This window comes from Hibiscus syriacus, unplaced genomic scaffold, assembly GCF_006381635.1.
Source record: "Hibiscus syriacus cultivar Baekdansim isolate YM2019G1 unplaced genomic scaffold, ASM638163v2 tig00112319_pilon, whole genome shotgun sequence".
In the NCBI taxonomy this organism is placed as follows: domain Eukaryota; kingdom Viridiplantae; phylum Streptophyta; class Magnoliopsida; order Malvales; family Malvaceae; genus Hibiscus; species Hibiscus syriacus.
In genome coordinates, this window is record NW_024063301.1 from 919112 (window position 1) to 941536 (window position 22425).

General features: G+C 36.4%; 1 protein-coding gene across 1 annotated transcript; it reads right to left on the reverse strand.

Moving 5' to 3' along the window:
- Nucleotides 1-7589: 7589 nt before the first annotated feature.
- LOC120177759 (DNA polymerase delta small subunit-like) lies at nucleotides 7590-21597 on the reverse strand. Its single transcript, XM_039183780.1, has 14 exons — nucleotides 21463-21597; nucleotides 21233-21362; nucleotides 20910-21016; nucleotides 20652-20778; nucleotides 11744-11851; nucleotides 10850-10965; nucleotides 10667-10750; nucleotides 10183-10251; nucleotides 10015-10086; nucleotides 9843-9934; nucleotides 9630-9757; nucleotides 8724-8825; nucleotides 8533-8600; nucleotides 7590-7736 (listed from the first exon to the last, which is right to left on the reverse strand). The coding sequence occupies exons 1-14, from the start codon at nucleotides 21517-21519 to the stop codon at nucleotides 7677-7679; spliced, it is 1320 nt and encodes a 439-aa protein (XP_039039711.1). The 5' UTR covers nucleotides 21520-21597; the 3' UTR covers nucleotides 7590-7676.
- Nucleotides 21598-22425: the final 828 nt, after the last annotated feature.

Genomic DNA, 22425 nt, shown 5'->3' on the forward strand with positions numbered 1-22425 from the left:
CTGAACATCACACAAACCCAAACCCAGCCTACTACAAACCCCAAACCCGTTCAAAGAAATACAACATAGACAAACTGCTGAAATGAAATTAGACCTAAAACGAGATCGAACACCGACTGCATATCCAAATTATAGAGCCAACACCTCAAACACAACATCACCCGCAACCAGAGCTTGAACAAAGACTAGCTCTGAGTCATGGAGAACCACACTTGCTCAAAACTAGCTACCAACAGACTCGTCCAAGGACCGAAGCATATCACCAGAGATCAAAAACTATACGAGCCTACCCCGTTAACCCTAATAATAATAATAAAATATCCACAAAAAAGCTGGAAGACAAAATCTTCAATTTAGGCCACCCGCAATAAAGATAGGAAATAGCAGACAAAATTAAAAAAGTGCCATAATCCCACCACTTTCATAAAACAATACAGCAATGAAGCTCCAGACTGCACCACCGGTCTCTAACATGCCCACTTCAGAAATAAAAACACCTAAATTAAAAGGAATTTTCACATTGAAAACCGCAAGCTTCACACCCGAATTCCTTCCACTCTGCCTTGAAAAGCTTGTACTTCATCTTTAGGGACGTCGAATAAACTAGAGTTAATGAAGCAGGATTGGGACAATAAAGTAAAAGCTGGCTCTCTATTGAAACCCACTAAACCAATGTTGTCCTCCATTAAACGATAAAAAAGGCCCATCAAACAACATTATGGGCACATCAAATAAACAAATACCGATAGCCACCTTGTTTCCCACAATAGGAACTGCATGTGGGTACCAACTTACGGGGCATCATCAACACATTTTCTTTTAAAGAGATTCATTGAAACAACCTTCAATAAAGTTTACCTCGAATCCAGCATCTGCAGCATAACGCTCCTACAAACCAGGAATCATCGCATCACCAAATACTACTGAAATTGGCGGGCCAAACACCGACTGGAGTGCCACCAATGAATACACAAAGCATTACACACACACAGGAGCGGACAGAGGACATCATCTTTAATCAACACCCAAGAAACAAACTACAGCAAACACACAAAACAAATGCGGAAGATCGCCAAAGCATAAGAGCGACACCACCACCACATCACCGGCCACAGGACCACATGAAGAATTCCACCAGAGAAACGCTTGACAACCTAAAGAACTAAGCCACAGCAAAACATACTAACAATAAAAATAAACTACTAAGAACCTTATACTAAAAACTATTCATAAAACTACTCCAGCTCCTCAAAAAGACCTCGCCAAAATCCTCAAGACCAAAGCCTAACACCTCTACAACCCCTGACATACACACACCAAAACTCAAAACAATTATGGAGACGTTAAATCCATGAGAACAACGCTTTCAGAACCAACGAAAAAAGGACCCAAACCTAAGGCCTACTCGACTCCTCTTCTTAGAAAAAACACACTCAGGACCTCACCATAGCAACTCACTTTCTGCCATAAACCTTACCAATAAAGAGTGTTTGAAAGAATAGCCTCAAAATAAAAGCAACATACTCCAAACAAAGACCTGAAACACTCTCCCACTAAACTGTAAAAGAACAATCAAGCAATAGACTGGTTCACTCTAGCATTTACACAAACAACTTGTAAACAGATAAAGCAGACACATTCTGAACTCCATAAACAGACTATTAACCCACGCAGAGACTCCAAAACATGAGACATGTTCACTTAGACAATTACACAAACAACTTGCAAAGGATATAACAATCGCAATCAGAACTCCAAAATCTAACTGGAACCCACGCAGAAACTCCAAACAATGAGACAAATTACTACAAAAACCGAAACAAAAGCACAAACCAGTAATCGAATAAAAACAAATATTACATAGCAACTGGTAGAGAAAGAAACGATCTCACTAAGCTATAAGAGAACACCCAAATAGTCGAGTGGCAATTTTGGGGACGAAAGCCAACGAATCCTAAACCCATGGTCAAAGAACAAAAGAGATTCAATGACACTGTGGTAAGGCTTTAGAGATCTATAGAGAAACGGTCAAAGGAAAGTGAGGACAACGAAACAGCAAGATGAGAAAGTTCTTACTTAAATTGTTTTTATTCTCGTGTGACGAAATTTTGAAAATCTAGATTTTTTTAATCTTTTTTAAAATTAATATTAGAAATAATATTTTAAATATATAGGTGATATTTTTTAGCTTTACCTTCTTTTTTTATTGAATTATATTCACTTTTAATTATTTTTTATTGTATTTATATTGAATTTTAAATATATGAGTTATAATTCAAATTAATCATTTATTCTGCTGTTATTCAAATTAATTAAGAAAAATTATGGTAAAATGTTTCTAAAAGAAAAGTATAAATACATACATGAAAATATAAAGATTTTCCTTTCTTTTGTGTTACTCTATAAACTTGTAACAAAATTCAATAAAAAAAAGAATGTAAAGCTAAAAAATATCACCTATATATTTAAAATATTCTTTCTAATATTAATTTTAAAAAATATAAAATAAATATTAAATACTAATTTTATTAAAAATGAATAAACATTATTAACTGTTGTTAAAAAATAATAATTATTGACTAATAATTCATTTGATCCCTCAATTGTAATTAAAAGTTTATTTTAATATTTTTTTATATTTTTAAACAATTAATTTTAAAAGTCAATAAATTTTTCAAAAATATATGAAATTTATAATTTTTTTCAAATTATAAAATATTTCTTATCATCATCATCATTTTATAAAAGAAATACTAGTTATAAAACTTTTATAAAATTATTCATATTTTAAATTACTTATCCTCAAAGTTTTCCTATACTAGATTATACGTATTGTGTAATTTCATGCAAAAATAAAAATTTGTCGAGTTATAAAATAATTTATAAAATAAAATTTAAAGATTTTAATGCAGAAAATTATTTTTGCAAACACAAAAAAATAAATAAAAAAGTTGATAATTTTACACAAAAATTACTATAATAGAAATTAATTACATATTACGCAACATTTTAAAAAAATTACGAAACTAGCACTCGGTCTTTACACGTGGCAAAAGACGCGGTGCATAAGCTGTGCCTTTCAACACATGGCGTAAGACGCGATGTATGGGTCGCGCCTTTCTACAAAGGGTGTTAGATCTGTAATATTTTCTCTAACAGTGTCTGACACATAAATAATTAAAAAAAATATGATTTTTCGAGAAAATCCCCCCGAGATAATGGGTCTCCTTGTCAAAAACCCTTACTAGGGGTAAAGTCCCGTGTCAATTCCATTAACACGGGCAACGAAGAAAAAGATGTGACACACATCATAATTAGATCAACAAAGACAAAATTGAAGCCTAACTTAATCATAACGCTCTGAAGGAAAGCCTAATCAACTCTATCATAAGTCTTCTCGATATCCAATTTGAGGGTTGCACCCTTATTAATACCGTTCCTATACAAGTTCATATAATGTAAAAGCTCATGATCTACTAGAAGATTATCATAGATTTGACGGCCACGAAGAAAAGTTTCCTGGTTGTCACTAATGCATCAGGCCATCATTGGCTTCAATCTATTTACCAAAACTTTAGAAATAACTTTATATATCATTGTACATAAACTGATAGGTCTCGTTTATTTCATGTACTTTGGGTTTTCAATTCGAGGTACTAGAACAAGAATAGTCTTATTTACCTTAGCCATGTACTGGTGCCCATTAAGAAGATTCATGCAAAGTTGTAAGACATCATCTCCAATAATCGTCCAATTCTGTCGAAAAAAGCTCACGGGTGAACCATCAATCCTTGGCGCCTTCCTAAGGTTTATGTCATTAAATGCAGCTAGTATTTCATTCAGAGTAAAGGGTGCGATTAGTTCATCATTCATAGCCGGAGTGATTACAGTCTCAATGGCATTTAAGATAATAGCATTTGGAATCACTTGTGAAGATGCAAACAAATCCTCAAAATAACTAACAACAATATCCTTCATCTCATCGTGATTTTTTGTCCAGCAACTCGTCTACATCGTATAAACCACGAAGTCTATTCTTCTTTTATCGTTGACTTGAATTAGCATGAAAGAATATCGTATTTTAATCGACATAGGTTTAAACAATCGACCTTTGAGCGTTGGAACCAATGCTTCTTTTCTTTATCAAGAAGAATTTGTAGTTCCTTTTTGGCATTGAGGAATTGTGTCAAAATAATCGAACGCAAATTCATGTGTAAGCCGTCATTTATATATTTCGAAGTTTTGCAATCCTCTTCCGATTAGAGGATAGCTGATTAAACTACCAGTCCTTGAGTGAAACACCAACCGCCTCGATTTTATCAAGGGCAGAGCCATTGGTAAATTTTCGGGCAAACAAAAACTCGTAAATATCAGTCTTCCTCATTAGAGTAGCAGTCCTCATATCGGAAAAGATCATCACGTTGACCATGCCACGTAGCACTTTGATGACCTACAGTATCCATAACTAAAAAACAATGATCCGAATAGTCGAATACTCCGTTTAGACACGAAATTCGGGGGGGGGGGGGGGGCTTGAGAAATTAACCAATCTGATGATGCCATAAATCTATCTAACCTCTTCGCAATAATAGTGTTGTTGTGGCTGCCAGAAAATCAAGAGAACTACCCCTCACTGGTTTACAATCAAAAAGATTATTACGATCTAGAGCAGCTCGAAATTTGTCCAATTGAACATGAGGTTTTCGTTGACCGTCAAACTTTTCCGAGTCGATCAATATTTCATTAAAATCATCATCTGGTAAATTAGAAGCTCGTTTTATCAAATCAAGAGAACGCCATGTCTCATGTTTAAATTTTGCGTTATAATGCCCATAAATGCTAGTAAAATGGAATTGTTCGGTATTACTTTTCACAATAACATCAATGTGACGCGGAGAGTAAGACAAAAGATCAACATCAATATTATTATTCCAAAGCAGCATAAGACTGGTACAATTACCACTACGATCCACAGTGAAACACCCAATCATTCCTAATTTATTCCTAACAACTTAACTCTGATTTTGCCTTACTCTAGTCTCACATAAAAAAAAAAATTACTAGGAGAACGTTGAGCGACAAAGCGCTCGAGAGCCTGAACTGCACGAGGATTACCCAACCCTTGGAAGTTCCAATATAGGAGTTTCATGGCGTCCGACGGGGCTACCCTACAACCTCCGCCGATATCTTACAATTCTTGCCGGGCATCCCAACACTACCATCCTGTGTAGAGGAAACTCTGGAACTCTTCGTTATAATCGGAACAATACGCCATGCAAGCCATACAGCCCACACATGCTGATAGATATCAAAACACGAGGATTGAACAATTGCAGGGTTGACTAGGGTGACAAACAAACTTGTGGGACCGTTTGCTATGTACGTATCTATTTTTGATGAGTGGTATATAACGACCATTGTCCGTTAAAGCACCTGTTTTAGCCTCCCACTGAATTCGTGCATAATTCAATGTAAACACGGACATCCATTCAACAGTATAATGGTGTTTTAAAGTTATAACCAGATTTAACAAAAGTGAAGAAAAGATCCATCAAACATCACAAAGGATATTCGTTTTGGGAATCTGGGGAGAAACATGGGCTCGTGGATGACAAGGCACCCTTCGAATTGAGGTGGGTCAAGGGGACCGTGGGCATGGTTCCATGTATGTATGAATGGGTATAGCTTTAGTAAAGATAAATAAAACATATACCAAGTTTTTTTACCATTACTTAAGTCAGTTTGATTACTGTTTATGAAATTCACACCGTTTTCCATCAAATAAATAATCAATTCATATAAGATCCGTAATGCTTGTGGTCTCATGCATGGACTTTGAATTATCCAAAACCAGAGAAAAATGTCTTGCATCAACTCATCCACTCAGAGATGGTGATGGCCAAAGAGTTACTCATCTATCCTTGTCAAGAATACAAAGATAGTATCCCAAAACACAAAAGCAGTACATAATAATAGGGAATAGACAGTAATAAGGAAAGTAACCAAATAATTTAAGCACTAGCAATTTATAATGAACTTCACTTAATGATTCGTTGTGATAGTAATGTAAAGGGTTCGGGTCAATTGCGTACCTTCATAATATTCTCGGCCCCTCTCCTCTCCCTTGGCAAGCAGTTGTCCACACTTGTATGAAACTCTTATAGATTTTCCCTCTTTCAAACTTTCAATCTTTAAATACTATTTTTATTATTTTAGAATTAAATACAAGTTGAAGGCCAAAGTATACCTATGACTACTTAACTATGGCTCCTTTTTATTTTGACTATCAATTTTTAAATTTTATTAATCCGACCACTTAACTATTTAAACGATGCAATCAAACCACATATAGTTAGCATTTAACGAAAGTGTTGACATGGCAATTAAAACAATTGGTATAGTTACACATTCAGTCCTCAATATTAATGCATTCTATCAATTTTATCATAATTTAAATTTTAATTAAATAAATTTAATCTTCTAAGCATATGCTGATAAATGTAAATATTGAGGACTAAATGTGTAACTATATCAGTTTTGTTAACTTTCATGTCAAACACTTATGTTAAATGTTAACGGTAAATGATTTGATTGCACCATTTAAATAGTTAAGTGGTTTGATCAACAAGATTGAAAAATTAGTGATCAAAATGAAAAAATAACAATAGTTAAGTGATCATAGGTATAATTTACCATATGATATTTTATATAATTTGATATGTTATAAATGTTGATACATCTATTATCATGTATTATCGTTTCCTTTCATTATATATTTGAATTATTTTTATCTATATTATATACAATGTGTTTGATTGAGTCGATATCATCAGATCTCAATTCAATTGAAAAAAATAATAAAAGCATTCTTGTTGATAGCAATAATTGTGTTTATGTATTTTAATTAATTGTTTTCTTCATCAATACTACGTACGTCATTGAATATATATATAGGGATGAATAAATTTTGAGTTATTCACGTTGAAAAACTCTATTTTTTTTAAGTTAAATCAAGTTTATAAAATTCAAGTTGAATTGAGTCAAATCTTCAAATTTTGTTTAAATTTTAATTATAAGTATTTATACTATTATGACATTATTTAATTCCACTTTAATTATTTTTTTTTATAACCATAGGTGATACGTATATATTTCTTCAATTTTTCTCATACGTGATACATATATCAGAGTCGAGAGACTCAACTCAAACTTAAAAATCAATCCAATAATTATTAAAAATTTTGAGTTATTCAAGTTACTATTCGAGTTGATTTTACAACTAGATTTAAACTTGATAATTTTTCGAATTGATACGAGTCGAAAAAATCGATTTTTCGAGTAGAGTTTTACTCACCCTATGTATTGCTAAACCTATTTTTAGTTTTGATAAATCACCAGTCACCACTTACATTCACATATAAAATAACGAAGCTATTGATTGGTAAGTGCATACAATAACAGTAGAGTAAAATTTTAGGAAGAGAAGAAAAAGAAAATGATGGCATCAAGACAAATGATGATCAAACACTAAACTTAATAATTAGTCACAAAATCTAGTTTTGCAACCATTGTGTCTTTTTACTCGATGCAGGTGCCATTCATACTTTCCTCCCTTACAAAACTTAATCATAAATAGTTCATAACTGAATTTCAGGGTATTCGAACTCCGTACAGTATTACGAGCTGAATTGCGTTCCGAAAGTTAGAGCATGACATTCAAGATTTCTCATGTTGAGCTACAAACAACAAAAACACACACAAAAGTCAGCATGGATCGTGCATGTTATACACACAAAAGCTATATGATAGAAATAATATACTAGCCTGTCTTAAACCTGCAAAACATCTATTAAAAACTCTGTTCTGCTTTACTTTTCTATTAAAAACTCTGTTCAGCTTTACTTTTCTTAGTGCAACTCATAAAGACGACAGAAAACTCTACTAAATTATATCATTCACATTTATTGACCATTTGATAAAGGATGTGTAACAAATAAAACTTGTGTTCCAGAGGAAAAAGAGACAACTACCACCAAAAAATAAATACCCGAGGACGAGGCGTCTCTAGAATTAAAGTAAACCAAGGTTATTATAACTTTACATCTTTTGTTTGGAACTCCAGCAACTGAAAAATTGAGCAAAAATAACAAATCAAACTGAAGAGACCAAGAAAACTAGCACATGTCATGGAAGCTTATCATCTGTTCTTTGAACAATCCCAACCTTCCTTTACTTTATTAAAGAGGTGGGGCAGGGGGAAGGTAGGAGGCTATTAAACTTAATGTTAAATTTAAGAGAATATATGTGCCTAATAAGATCTGCATATAATCCGATCACCCATGATTAATGAAAAAAAATGGCTGTATGGTGAGTGTTTTTCCTCTTATTTTAACAACTATGGGTATATGAATTGAAAAGCCAAAACTCCATAGGGTGATTTTCTACTTGCACGCTGTAACTGTTCACTAGCGAAACTTGAACTAATTACCTCCAACTCAGAGGAAACTTGCATGTATATGCTCAAACACTTACCAAAACAGCAACTCCTGTTTCACAGAACCTAGGGATGGAAATAAGTCTTACTGATTGCCCTTCCGACCCTGCATCAGTTAATAGTAAGTAGAGTTTAAAAGCCAGGTAATAAAATAAGGATGCTGCTTCAGCTGTTGCTTTTGTTGGAACGGTAATTTTCAATTGGTAAGGGAAAGTCTTGGAGTAATTACCTTTTACCAAGCGAGTTCCATATTTTTCCTGATTACCAACAAAGTAAACATCAGGACAGCTATCAATTAGGAAGGGGTCACGATCAGTGAAAGGATAACAACCTGTCAGACAAATAAAAAAAAACAGTAAACAATTGATGTAAGCTCCATGATTTCTGTTGTAAATAATATGTTGCATCACTACATCATAGCAGCCTATCAGGCAATAACAGAACCAAAAAATTAATATCATTTTAAACTTAATATCTGAAGCATGTTAATGTTGTCATTTCGTAGAAACAATATTTAAGTTACAATATCAAGTACCTTTCTACATTAAGTTTTTTTTTTCCTTATTTTGAACATTATATAAAAAAGTTTACATATAAAAAATGTTGTCAAGGGCACAATGCGATAAAAGAAAAAAAAAAGCTTGAGTGAAGTAAAGTGCAATATGTATACGAGTAATTTTTGTGTAATACATACATACACACACACATATATATATATATATACATCATAAGATATATGATAAACTTTAAAGTGGAGTCTAGTTTATATACAAAACAAGAAAATTTTTATAATGGTCAATATGTAAGATTTCCTCTTCTTACAAAGTATAAATTTCGATAATATCATTTTCTTACAAGAAAAGTTGGATCAATTTTTTTATAAAAAAAGGTGAAAAATAAAAGAAACTAAAGATAAATTCAATCAGATGGGCCTTTTTTGTGCATGTCGCCTTTTGGGGGGAAAAAAGCACACCAAGGCGTGCGCCTGATCAAATGGGCGTAGCGTGAAGGGTTCTAAGGCGCTTTTGTTGAATAATCCTAGGCACAGGCACATATAGTCACAGGCCTTTACAAAACTGTATAAAATGACTAAATGCACAAAGGCACATATATAAAAACGTATAGTGTCTTTTACCAAGTGTATTGGGTGCTGTTGGTGCCAGATGCCTCCATCTTAAAGTCCTTTCCAAAAAGTCAAGTTTATCCTTTGCCTCCGAATACTTAGTGAGATCATCTATGTTCTGACCTGATGTTCCAAGAAATCTTGAAAATAAAGGAGCACAGCTGAGCAATCAGTATACATCTATTTAGGCTGAGCCACTCACAATATACAATATCCATGTATTACCTGATGTTATCAAGCTCAAAACAATGAGGATTTGTGCAGGACCTAAAAGTGTTAAAAGTTGCTGATCCTGGAAAAAGGCACCTGTTCAAAGGCTGAAAGGAGAAGGATATTAGGAACGATACAAATGCGATTGTGATTTATGTACTCTCAACACATATAGCAAACATCAAACCTGCTGAGGTAAGGAAAAATTTGCAGGGTCACTAGATCCAGGCATGATATCCAATGGCAAACTTGCAGCAATCTGAACATAGGTGAAAATGATAAGCAACAAAAACAGTATGGAAATTACAAGAAGCTAACCTTAAAGTGATGATCATAAAATGGTGAGAAGTAAAACCTGAGTCAACTGAATGTCCAACTCTTTAAATGGCTCAGACAACCTTGACTGATCCTTTGAAGCTAAATTCTGCACAAAGGTTATCATCCAAATATCAGTGTAAGATGCATTCAGGATTGTAAGATTATCAGCTATCAAGATTGGTGACTTTTATTGTTCACATCATACAGAGTTATTATGACAGCAAGGCCTTTGCCCGGAAACATTTAGTTAAATGGAAAGTTCAATCTTTTTTATTTCTTTAGAACAGAGGGAAGGAAAGGAATAGGATACAAAATTTATGGTTATTAGAGAATTTTCAAAGGAGGTCATTGCTATATCCAATGTCCACAATATATTATTACTATCAACCAACTCTGAAGAGAGATCCTGAAGAGAAAAAAAGCCCTTTTCTTTAAATGATCAAACTTTATGACAGAGAAGGATAATGCTGACAGGTTTTCCGTAGTAATAGATTAAGGGAAAAATAAGGTAAAGTTTTTACCTGCCCACTAAGAATTCCACGAGAAATTTCAACAGAGTTCCCAGCAATCACAAGATGAACTATCTCTGCTACAAGGCCTTGCTCCTATTCATCAATATCATTAAGCCAGCCAGCCAGCTGTAATACTTGATGATACGGTAAAATGTTTTGTAAAAAGAATAACACAATAGAATTGACAAGAACCTCCTCATCTCCTAGATGGCCTGTTATGTGATCAACAAGAAGCTGAAACTGAAGGGGATTAGAGGAGCTGCTCCCAATGCTAAGCCCAGAGACCAAAACAACATACTTGTCTTCTCCTGTCCACAGTTAAAATTTGAAGACTTTGAGGCCTTGTTTACGGACAGAGAGAGACCAAACTTTAAGATACGGCCTATGTCTACTTAGATAAAACGAAAGCCCAAGTTTCATGAGACAAATTAAGTATGAATATCGAAAAAAGGTTCAACAATATTTTATCAAGCTAATTGTCTTCCTATCATTCTCAATACAACCCATTATTTCTAATAAGAATAAATAGAGAAAATTGATATTTTTTCGAAAAGTAAAACAAAAAGCTGTAATAATAAACATGAGACAAAACAAGGTGCAACTTGTCGGGATTTACTTAGACATAAAGTATCTCATGCCCTGAAACCTCAGGTTAAGACGGATACATTAGAGTGCTCTATTAATCAATTCTAGATGATTGAAAATCACATTATGAATCTGCAGAAATTTGCAGCTTTAGTGCAGACCAATGTGCCATTCCATTTCGTCACAATCGAAGTGACTACATCTTTTATTTTAGACAGGGTGAACTGGCAACTTTTTCTAGTAATTCCTGTTTTAGCAATATCCTTATATATATACATATACACACACATATATATATATATAAGTTGCAAACCATTAATAGTTTTCTTTTCATAGCATATTGGATATTCGTATTAATTTAACAAGGGATAAACGCTTTGTTCATACTAGGTAAGATATGAATGATTATACCCACCAGAGAAGTGGCTCTTTTTTATAGAGTAGATGCAACTTTAGACCTAAGAACATAAACTTCGAAGGCAGGGGGCAATCAGATCATACTTGATTTCAGCGGTCGCTCAATCTGAGGTGGTAGGCCAGCTTCAAGAACATCTTCAACAAAGAAGACTCCTGCACTGGTTTCCTTTCCATGCAATGCAACGACAACACCTATCAAATGCATTATGTAAGTGCAAAATCAGCATGCTTCATTAGAATAATATTTGAAGACATACATTTCATTAATTGAATCCCCAATAATGAATAAACAATAAGTTATGATGAGAAAAAATAAAACAAGTTATTGGTTAACACTGAATCGTAAGCATTTCTAGGTTGTAGAAGCATATGTTTAAAAGGAAGTGGAAGAAAGAAAATAAAAATTCAAAAATGTTAGAATGAGCAAAGTGAATAGAATAAGCCAAATTGTTGAGGCTCTCAATAAGCTCATATGATAAAAATCTAGAAGCTGAATGACATGAATACAACTAATAGTTTGATAATGCTTTAAAGATAATCTGTAAACAAGACTTTGGCATGACATTTGGGTTTTAGAATCCCCATCAAAGATGTTTTTCCTAGACTTTTTGCCCTCACTACTAATCAGAATGGAAAGTTAAGAGAGTTTGGTGAATTTCGAACATTAGGTTGGTTTTAGCATATTGAGATGAGAAGGAACTTGAGCGATTGGAAGTTAGATCAATGGGCTGATTTGTTGGCAACAATCAATAAAATAAGTCTTTCGGAAAACTCAAGAGATGGTTTAATTTGGAGAGGAAATGGGGAGGGTTTTTACTTTGTTAGTTCCTGTATGAAAACATGTTCCATTGATCCGGATTCAGATCTTGTTTGGAAGGGATGCCTTTGGAAGGGTTTGGTGCCTCCAAGGGTGGAGACTTTCATATGGCAAGTTGTTCATCAAAAACTTGTTGTTAAGGCTGACTTGTTAAAGAGAGGTGTATTGGGGATTGTGGATCCTTTGTGTCCTTTATGCAAGCTGGAATTGGAGTCTTCCTCACATTTATTCTTCACTTGCTCGGCTGCGTGGGGATTGTGGAATTGGTTTCTGAATTTGTGGAAAATTTCAGCTGTCATACATGAAAATGCACATTGTTTCCTTTCAGCTTGGGAAGAATTGGTGCCTCGTTCAACTATTTGGACCTTTATTCCTGGTGTAGTTTTATGGACAATTTGGAAATGCAGGAATGCCATTGACTTCGAAATGGGTGTGTTCGACCAGATGAATTATTCTTCACAGCAAGGTTCAGATTAGCATCTTGGTTCTTAGCTAAATTCACTAACATTTCCATCTCGAAGGACTCCCTCATCAGTGATCCCTCTCTTGGAGATCTATGTTTTGTTCCAAAGAACCAGATAACAAAACAGATTTCTTGGTCCCCTTCCGCTATGGGATTTCTAAAGCTGAATGTAGATGATGCTGTCAAAGGTGATTGGAAGACAAGTGGTTTAGGCGGGATCCTAAGAGATGAGTCTGGCACAGTGCTAGGTTCTTTTCAAGAAGCTGCTGGTCTGGGTCTTCTTTCTTTAATGGTATTAAAGGCCATTAAATAGGGTTTAAACATTGAATCTTATATATATCAAAAATATGAGAGAGAGTGTCAGAGAGAAAGCGGAAGAGAGAGGGAGGTTTTCAGTTGCTCAATCTTCCGGCGAAGATTGGACGGTTTTCGTTGATAATCTGAGTAAGAGGGTAACTTGGAAAACACTTAAGGAAATTTTTCAACAACAGGGGAGTGTTGTACGTGTTTACATCCCGAACAATCTTAACAAGATGAATTATAGAAATTACACGTTCGCTTTCGTCCAGTTTGCAAAGGAGGAGGGGTTGATGAAGGCGTTAGCAAATGTTAATGGTATTTGGATAGATGGCAAGAAGATCTCGGTAGGAGTTGCCAAGTACCAGAAGCAGAGACTCAGGCAGGCTGTTAGAAGCAATGGCAGAAGGGAAGAAGATAAGTGGAATAAGGATGTGTCTCGGAGTAGAAGAGCTAGATCAGAGTCATACAGCAGACTGAGAGATGAGAGATCTTACAAGGATACGTTAGCATCTTTGGACGGAAGGAGGGAAGGTCCGACGGCAAAAGAGATTCGGGAGGGTCATATAGTTAAGGAAGTAGGAATGAGGAATTTGTGGGAAATGCATATCCCCTCAGACGAATATGATTGGGTGAAAAGATCATTAACTGGGATCATCAAATCCCACTTGGATCTAGAGATAGTAGTGAAGGGGCTGGCTAGTGAAGGGATCAAGGTCAAGGGAGTTAAATGGGGATATACTTGGAATTCTTGCATCTTAATCTTTGGTTCGAAGGAAGAGTTCGAGGAGGTGTGGTCGAGCAGAAGAGAGGAAGTGTCTTTTGGTTTGATTGGCTTGATCCACTTATGAGTATAGATGGAGTTCCGATGACATTTTGTTCGATAGAGTTGGTTGGAACCCCCTTACTATGTTGTAATGTATTTTTTTTGGAAAAGCTCGTCTCAAGGTGGGGGAAACTGGTTTGTTTACATGAATCCACGATCAGAGGAGAGGATTTGGCTGTGGTAAGAGCTTTGTTGAGGGTGGCCAGTCCTTGTGATGTACAGGATACTGTCACATTGGGCTCATATGGGAGATCATACAAGGTAAAAATTAGTGTGGGTTCGGTCAATTCAAAACAGGAAAGTTTTTCTGCAGAAATTCTTACGGTGGCCGGAGATGGAGAGTCTAGAGACGAAACTCCATCAGAGGAGAAAGAAGTACGGAGTTCAGGTGGAATAGGCAGCCCACAACTGCTACCCCAGGACTCTAGGGATTCAGTAGACAGATGGTTGGTAGGGGAAACCCGTACAACAATAGCAGGCGACAGTGGAAGTAAGCAATTAATGCTGCAGGAAGGAGAAGGTCAACATAGTGGTGCTAAGGTGTCAGGTTTTTCTGAAGAAGATTTGAATTTCAAAGAAGATTACAGGGGTCTTGGGCTAAGGAATGATTGTATTAATGAAGTTGATGAAGCCCAACAAGAGTACTTGAGTGAGCCCAATACAAATAATTATAGAATTTCGTCATCTGGGCCTGCTGTTAATTTATTAAAACTGGGTTATGGTAACCGTTTGGAGCCCCGTGTGGAAATGGAAGGAGAGCAGCAACAATCTGGTTTGGATGAACCAAAATTACAGATTTTGGCTACTGTCTCGTCAGACTTAAACTCTAATTCGTTGCCTGCTGGGTCCTCAGATAGAGGGCTTTCAAATAATACAATTGAGGAAAAGTCAGAGGAAGCTATTGTTAGGGATAAGGAAGTATGCAGTGCGGTTGCAAAAGAGGTGGAAAAGGAAATAAGGCCAGTTATTTTGAGTACTCACCAGGGGCTAGGACTCAATAAGAAGTCTTTTGCAAAGGGTCTAAGGAGGTGGTGTCCTTTAGACCATTTATCCAAAAGCTTGCATTTCAGTAATACATCGTTGGGAAGGTGGAATAGAGGTTCTACTTCTAGAGTGTATAGAAGATCTAAAGATAGAAAGGTGTGGTTCAATACGAGCAGTGAAGGAGTTTTACAATCTTTGGAGTTACAAGATCATAACAGTTCTTTAATCAGCCCTCTGCTGAGCAATCAGTCTTGTCCTGCTATCTTGGAGGTAAGACAAATGGGGGAGGAGGAGGTTGGAGATCACTTACAGTCTCCCCGGAGGATAAATGACGTTTCATCAGTTGGTCAATCTGATTCAGGGGCTAGGTTTGAGGCTAGAAAAAAAAGAAGAAGAAGAAGGCTTCTGATCAGGGAAGCTCTGGATAGGGTCAGTTTTCATTCTGTCTTCTCCAAATTTCTCGGTATTTTTGGAAGAGGCTTTGGCTACTTGGGAGGCTAGCAAAATACTGGGGATCTCATTCAAAGAAGGGAAGAAGGCGTTCTTGGAAAAAATCATAAATTTTGAGGAGAACTTGGTGGAAAACAGGGAGGGGCTGGACCCGGGGGTTTAGTCTACCGATAGTTCTTATACATTGAGGTTTAGTTTTAGATTAGTCTTTATGACGCAGATGAAGATTATTTCATGGAACGTAAGGGGTTTGGGAAAAAAAGAGAAATCTAGAGCTATATCAAATATGGTTAAGAAGTTTAAACCGTGCATCCTTCTCATTCAAGAAACAAAGCTTGAAAACTGCTCTCAGGCTCTTAGGAGAAGGTTAGGTGGTTGTATACTTAATGGTGGAAATTTTGTTCCAGCTGTGGGGTCAGCAGGTGGATTAATAGTCTTGTGGAATGATAACGTATTTGAAGTATCAAACTGCCATCTTAGCGGCAGATTCATTGCAATTTTTGGGAAGTTTAAGAACTCAAGTGCAGAGTGTGATCATAAATGTGTATGGTCCTTCCGTTGATTTAGAAAAGGCAAAATTTTTCAGGGAGTTAAAGGATTTTGTTGCTGCCCAAACCAGGTCAGTCTGTATTGGGGGTGATTTCAATGTGTACCTTGATCCGAATGAGAAATTGGGAAGGTCTCAAAATTGGCTATCTATTGATATCATGAGAAATTTCCTGAATCAATCAAACTTAATTGATCTACCTATGATAGGGGGAAGGTTTACATGGTGTAATAACAGAGAAACTTCTACTTGGGTCAGACTCGACAGGTTTCTCATATCTGGGAATTTTCTGTTATGTTTTCCAAATGTTGTGCAGAGCTTATTACCTAGGTCTTTATCTGACCATAATCCTGTCTCATTGGAGGAAAAATCAGTGGATTGGGGTCCTAAACCGTTCAGATTTTTTAATTATCTTTTAGAGGAGAAAGGTTTCGAGGAGTTGGTTCAATCGTCCTTGGAAAATTGGAGGGGGAGTAAGAAGAGAAGGGGCTTCTTCAATTTTTTACAAGGGACAAAAAAATCAATAAGAAACTGGTCTGGCAGTAAGTTTCATGGGATTTCTGAGTCTATTTCAGATTTGGAATTGAAGATCCATGATATTGAATTTAAGGCACAAGACGATGTTCTCTCCCAGCTGGAGTGGGATCAGTTTTCACAGTTCAGAACGAATCTCTGGAGGCTGTATAGGGTTGAAGAAAGTATTTGGTTTCAGAAGTCAAGAACAAAATGGATAAAGGATGAGGATAGAAATACAAGATTCTTTCACCTGTCTGCGTTAAACAGGAGCAAAAGAAACGAAATTACAAGTTTGAAGATCAATGGCTCTGTTGTTTCAGATCCGCATTTGATAAAGTCACATATCGCGAACTACTTTAAGAATGCCTACAGCTACAAGTCTAATATGGAAGTGGACGTTTTATCTCTGGATTTCGCTAAGCTTACAGAAAGCCAATCTACAAAACTTGAGGATCAGTTCTCTGAACAGGAAATTTGGCAAGCGATAGCCTATTCAGATAGCTCTAAAGCTCCAGGTCCGGATGGCTTCACCATGGGCTTCTTCAAGAAATGCTGGCCGACTTTGAAAGAGCATGTTTTGAGATATTTTCAGGATTTTTATTTGGGCAGGGTTTGGGAACATGGGGTTAATCATGCGTTTATTACACTCATTCCAAAGAAACTTAATTCGGATAGTGTGGAGGACTTTAGACCAATTAGTCTTGTGGGTAGTCTTTACAAGATTCTCTCTAAAGTGTTATCTAAGAGACTGAGCTGCTGTGTAGGAGACATTATTAGTCAATCTCAGTTCGCCTTTATACCGGGGAGACAGTTGTTGGATTGTGCCTTCACTGCGAATGAGGGAATTGATTATTGGAGAAAACAAGGGTTGCGAGGGGTTGTACTAAAAGTTGACTTCCGTAGAGCCTACGATTCTGTGGAATGGTCTATTTTATTTAGAGCGATGACAGAGATGGGTTTTGGTAACAGATGGTCTTCGTGGATTTCTCAATGCCTTTCAACAGCGTCGATTTCAATTCTTGTGAATGGGTCTCCTTCGGATGAGTTTCTTATGGCCAAAGGTTTACGACAAGGTTGTAGTCTCTCTCCATTATTGTTTAACATTGTGGGCGAGTTGCTTCATTTGATGCTTTCTAAAGCAGTGGACAAGGGTCTGTTCCAGGGGTTCGTAATAGGGAAAACTGATAATACTACTAAGTTGTCTCATCTTCAGTTCGCCGACGATTTAATCATTTTTTGCCAAGCTTCGATTACTCAGCTCAAGAACGTTTAAAGAGTGTTGAGGATATTTAGTATCATGGCAGGTCTGCATTTAAATTTGGTTAAGAGTAAGCTTTTTGGAATTAACATGGAGGAAGATGAATTAACAGACTGGGCTTCACAAGTGGGTTGTTCAGTAGGTTCCTTTCCAACAGAATATTTGGGCCTTCCCCTAGGTGCCAAGAAGAATTTAGAGGCTCTATGGGATCTAGTTTTTAGGAACTTTAGTGCCAAACTTGCTGGGTGGAAAGCTTCATGTCTGTCATTGGCCGGTAGGACAGTTTTATTGAAGTCGGTGTTATCCTCCTTACCAATTTTTTTCCTATCTTTGCTTAAACTGCCATGCAAAATTGGTAAGAAGTTAAACTCGTTAATGGCCAATTTCCTATGGGGTGATAAAGAGGAAAAGAGGAGAATCCACTGGGTGAACTGGAGTTCGGTCTGCAGACCATTAAATTGTGGTGGATTAGGTGTTCTTGATTTGAACCTCAGTAATCGGGCTCTACTAGGAAAGTGGGTGTGGAAATTTGCCAATGACAAAAATTCCCTTTGGAAAGGCGTGTTGTGCAGCAAACATAAGGTCAGTCGCAGTTCAATGTCTATTAGGGAGGTATCTCATCCTCAATCATCGTGGATTTTGAGAGGAATAACTAATAAATATTTGAAGAATGATTCGGTAGGAGATTGTCTCAGGTCAAATTCGAAATTGAAAGTAGGAAATGGCAAGTCTATTTCTTTTTGGAATGACGTTTGGGCAGATGAGTGTTCTCTGAAATTCCTTCTTCCAAGAATTTTTGTGCTCTCTCCTAATAAAGAGGGGAAAGTTGAGGAGTTTGGTAGCTTCGAATCGAGTGGTTGGGTGTGGAATGTCCAGACTAGGAGAAATTTGTGCGATTGGGAATTGGTCCAATGGTTGGAGTTGATGTCTAAGTTGAAGGATATTCAACTTTCAGAAATTGTGGATGATTTTTTATCGTGGAAAGCTAGTGGAGATGGATTGTTCTCAATTAAATCTTGTAGAAGCACTCTTGGTAATATGTCTGGGGGTACTGCTGTGTGGACAAAAGGGGTTTGGTTGGGCTTTGCACCACCTCGGGTGGAAGCTTTCCTTTGGCAGCTTGCTCACCAGAAAGTAGCAGTTAAAGTTGAGTTGGTTAAGAGAGGTCTAACCCTAGGGGATGATATTATGTGTCCATTTTGTAAGAAACAGGAGGAATCTGTGCAGCATCTATTCATCACTTGTAATGTTGTCTGGGAATTATGGAATAAAGTAGCTAGTTTTTGGGAAATTGCTATGGTTCTACCACAATATCCTCTTTCTCTTCTTTGTTCTTGGGGTGAGTTGAGGGAGAAATCTACGATTTGGAAGTTTATTCCGGGAGTCATTTTCTGGTCTATATGGAAACATAGGAACGCAATGGTGTTCGAAGGAATTCTTTTAGACAGAGTGTCACTGTTCTTCATTGTTAGATTCAGGCTTGCTAAATGGTTCCATGCCAAATTTCTGGGTATTAATATACAAGAGGATGTGCTGATTGGTAATCCATCTCTTGCAGATGGTGTTTCATCTTGTAATGTTAAAGATCGTATTGTCTTTCGATGGTTACCCCCCCAGTAGACTTTTTAAAGATGAATGTCGATGGAGCTGTTAGGCAGAACGATTCGGGTGGAGGTATAGGAGGCTTATTAAGAGATTGGAATGGTTGCACTCTTTTGATTTTCTCAGAGAGTATTGGTCAAGCAATCCCCCCACTTGCTGAGTTAAAAGGTATAAAAAGAGGCATGGATATTTTTCTGTATTCTCGGTGGGCTTCAGTTGGTAGGTTGATCGTTGAAAGTGATTGCTCGTCTACAGTGGAATGGATTCAGTCCCCGACTCTGGCACCTATTTTTTTTCTCGCCTATTGTTTATCAGATTTCGAGTCTTATCTGTGGAAAGGTTCATTCAGTAAGGTTGATTCCAAGGGAGTGTAACGGAGAGGCAGATAGCTTAGCAAAGAAAGGGATAGGTTGATTGTAAGGGTCTATTTGTGGTTTTCTTGACCAAGTGTGTAAGTTTTTATGTTGGGAGGAGGAGTGTTTAAGTCTTATGTCAAGCAATTTAGTGCTATTTTTAACTTTTATGTAATGTTCAATATTAATAAAAGTTCCAAGGCACTCTTTTCCTCCTTCCTATGATTAACGACCTTTCTTCAAGGTCTTTAATTTAAGAAGGGGGTTTTTAACGAGGCCTTTCATTCCTATCAAAAAAAAAAATTAAATAGGGTTTAATTTTCTTTGAATCTTCTCATTGGTGTTCTAAGAAACATTTGATTATTGAGCGTGATAGTAAGTTATCTGTGGAGTGGATTAAGAATTTGGATAAATGTCCAAGTTTGTGTGTTTCTATCTCTAAAGAAATTGTTGATAAGATAAGAAACTTGGAGGGCTTCATTCTTTTGGGTAGCTAGGCCAGCAAATGTAAAGGCATACGTTTTAGCAAAGTCTGGAATTGACTAAGATAGGGAGTTTGGTGTTGGGTTGTTTTTTCTTTTTATATTCGGGTTTTTCTATTGTATGGGGGTAAGCTTGGTTGTAATCACATACTTTATACTAATCTTTTAGTAATAAAATTTGAGGCACTTTTTTCCTTCTTCCACTGATTATGAAACATCATAGGGTTTTTAGTAATCATGAGGGGGTTTTAACGAGGCCTCCACTTCTTATCTTCTTATAAAAAAAAGACTTTGAAGTAATCAATTGCAATAAATGCAATCATTTCCAATGTGTTAACAAACAAGTCAACTGTGAACAGAAATTGCAAAAACTATAGAAAACTGATGGAATACAGACCTGTTACATAAACGGAGGGTGAAAGCACAGTCCCACCGAGCTTAACTCTTCCGCTTTCATCTTCCAAAACCAAATAGTCGTCTTGATTCATAAAATTATGGGGTTTTACAAGAGGGGCAACAGATCTCTGTAGATTATAAAAAGATTATACAAATATCTTTTGAAGTAAAAAAAACATTGAATTCCCTATATAGAGTTCAATATACAAAATGAACTAAAACCAATGAAATGAACTACATCCATTAACAACAATGCTACCTCCTTAGAGTATTCATCAAGGATACAGGGTTTGAGTTTCATATGCTTGTAAAGAGTCCCAACGATGATGCATTCTGTACCTTCCTCCAGCCCTAAAATTGTACAAACTACAAAGAGAGAGAGAGATCACTTTTAAATCATTCCATGGAAACTAAAACTCAATCAAACTGCTAACTCATTTGAAATGCTGATATCTTTTAGCAGCTAAAGCTGCTGCTTACTTAACAAAAAAAGAAACAAAAACCATAAAAAACAGAGCAAATGTAGCATATTAGTAAATTAAACTATAAAAAGAAAAACAAGAGAGAGGGGGAGGGGGTTACCAGGGAGATGGGATTTCCAGTTGGGAACAAGGGAATAAAGCAAAGCTCTCATCCAGTGAAGACGAGCAAAATAAATTTGACTGTACTGTTGGCCTCTGTAAACTTCCTTCTGAATCTCGAAATTCTCACCCTATAACACCCAAAGAGAAAGGGGGAATAACGTTCTGAAGAGATTTTAGGAAATTAACGAAAAAATAATTGAATTCAAAGGAAATTAACAAAAAACTTACAAAAGAGAGGTAAGTAGTTTGTTTCCTCTGCAGCTGTTCTGGCGACTCGACTTCCATGGCGGGAAACTTAGGAGATGCACACTGAAATTTCTTTAATTTCCCAACTCTACTTTGTCTTTTATACAACTAATACTATTTTTAATGAATAATGTTTTTTCTCGTTGGTATGCAAATCCGGGGTTTGGTACAAATGGCATTCAATACCCCGCAATTCCATGTTTTTTGTCTTGCCCATCTTATGAGTATATATTATAGAGAAAATAATTTTAGTGACCAAAAATCTCATATAATATACGATTTTAATCAATTTTTTTCGGATTTGCCAAAATGACCAATAAAATCACAATGCGATCGCTAATTCGCAACGCGATCTCCATTATCACAAATCAGTTTCCAGATTCGCAACGCGATTATGACTATCGCAATGTGATTTTCCAATTTCGCGTTGCGATTTTCCCAATTCGCAATGCAAATAAGTAAATCGCAATGCGAATTTGGAAAATCGCAATGTGAATTTGGAAAATCGCAATGCGATACTGACTATCGCAACGCGATAATACAAAATCGCAACGCGATACTGACTTTCGCAATGCGATACTGACTTTCGCAACGCGATTCTGACTTTCGAAACGAGATTCTGACTATCGCAACGAGATAATACAGAATCGCAATGCGATTTTCAAAGTTCGCAACAGGTTTTAGTTTCGCAACATCCTTCTGAGTGGGACATACCAGATGACTTACAAACAGTTTTGCCACCAGCCATGGACAGAGCTACCTGGCCGACCAAAAAGTCACGATCGTATACCGTCTAAGGGTGAAGAGAAGAAGAGATCGACGTGTAGTCGGTGCAAGGAAAGTGGTCATACAAGGTTGACATGTGGTTCACCAGTGCCATCACAATCATCTTTTCCTCTACCAAAATATGGATCCTCATCAAAATCCAAAGCTCATATGGTGTCA